A 1,345-nucleotide genomic window follows, 5' to 3' on the forward strand; every position below is an offset into this window, starting at 1 on the left:
ATATATATATATATATATATATATATCTCATCTCTTAGCTTTCTCTGTGAACTCCAAGTCAAGAGAATGCCTCGTTCTTCACACAGACAAGTGGCTCACAGCTCAACTACAAAGCCCCATCGGGAGAGAGCAAGGGAGTTCGCCTGGCTGGTCTCTACTCTTTAACAGCCTTTGAAGATTTCACGATCTGATGCTTCAGTTCCTTTATCATCATCTCTAGCTTTTGCCTGGCTTCTCGCTCCTGCCTGAGTTCATCCTGAAGCTCTTGTCTGTCTGCCTCGGCATGATCCAGTCTCTGGCGGAGCTCAGCCAACTGCACATTCAAAAAAGATTGAATACGAGATTTTTATAAATATGTTACTCTACATAATGATGAACCAATAGTTAATGAGTTACTGAAATCATCTGACATTGAAATGTCCTGCCCAATACACAATCCCCATAAATGTCATTATTTGGCTAACTGAAAAAATGCCAAGTCAGGCCACGTTAACAAGGGGCAGTTACCTCCATCACTACAGTGCTACATGCTAAAAACTGGCCCAAAAAAATCCTCGTAGAGTTTAGTTATGACGTGCCCAAAAAGTGACATTTGTTAGAGTAACCTTAGGTGGAACATGCCTTGATTTAGGACTTTGCAAACAGGACCAGGAGAAGAGGACACGATTTAACTTCTCAAAAGAACACTGGTTAAAATCTAGCAGTGCTGGATAGACCCAACTGACTTCACAGATATTCCCCATGAAGTACAGAATAAGTGACACATATTATATTCCAATTATGGGGGGCAGAATAGAAGGTGAGACCATGTTGGCCTTGCTATAGGCCAATGTAGCTTTCAATTTATCACCTGTGTAGTATGTGCTCTTCAGAATCTGGGCCCAGGGCCTGAGGAAGCAATTATTTACACAGCTCAGACCAAGGAAAAAGTGTCTAATACCCATGGCTTCTCAGCCCAGCCCAGCCCTTCTAGAAAGGGGCAAGTTCTAGGGGTCAAGTAACAAGGGTCAACCTCAGAACCAGAATCCAAGTCTGGGGTAACAAAAGAAGCCAGGCTGAGAGCAGAGGGAAGGAGAAAGTGGGGGAGGGGGTGCCACACCCAGGGTTGGTTTTTCACATCAAAGGAAGAGGCATTTCTGCTACTGCAGCCCAAACCATCCAGGAAAACATTCAGTTGGTACAAGGATGAAATAAGGTGAGAAGAGGCTCAGCCATTTGTGCAGGGAGGCAGGGCCTAGGTTTCAGGGCAAAGACCTCTAAGGAAAGAACGAGGCACCAAAATCTCTCTGTGGCTGACGTGTGTGTGTGTGTGTGTGTGTGTGTGTGTGTGTGTGTGTGTGTGTGT

At 44.8% G+C, this 1,345-nt stretch overlaps 1 protein-coding gene across 2 annotated transcripts in view; it reads right to left on the reverse strand.

The window, feature by feature from the left end:
• The window catches only part of SKIL (SKI like proto-oncogene), a 27,558-nt gene continuing 26,213 nt past the window's right edge, over positions 1 to 1,345 (reverse strand). For both annotated transcript variants that reach the window (XM_027875881.1, XM_027875880.1), the window contains exon 8: positions 1 to 313. In XM_027875881.1, the coding sequence (XP_027731682.1) occupies positions 155 to 313 (159 nt within the window). In that variant the 3' untranslated portion in view covers positions 1 to 154. The remainder of the gene's footprint in view (positions 314 to 1,345) is intronic.

This window comes from Vombatus ursinus, unplaced genomic scaffold, assembly GCF_900497805.2.
Source record: "Vombatus ursinus unplaced genomic scaffold, bare-nosed wombat genome assembly UNPS02014810.1, whole genome shotgun sequence".
Taxonomy (NCBI): Eukaryota; Metazoa; Chordata; class Mammalia; order Diprotodontia; family Vombatidae; genus Vombatus; species Vombatus ursinus.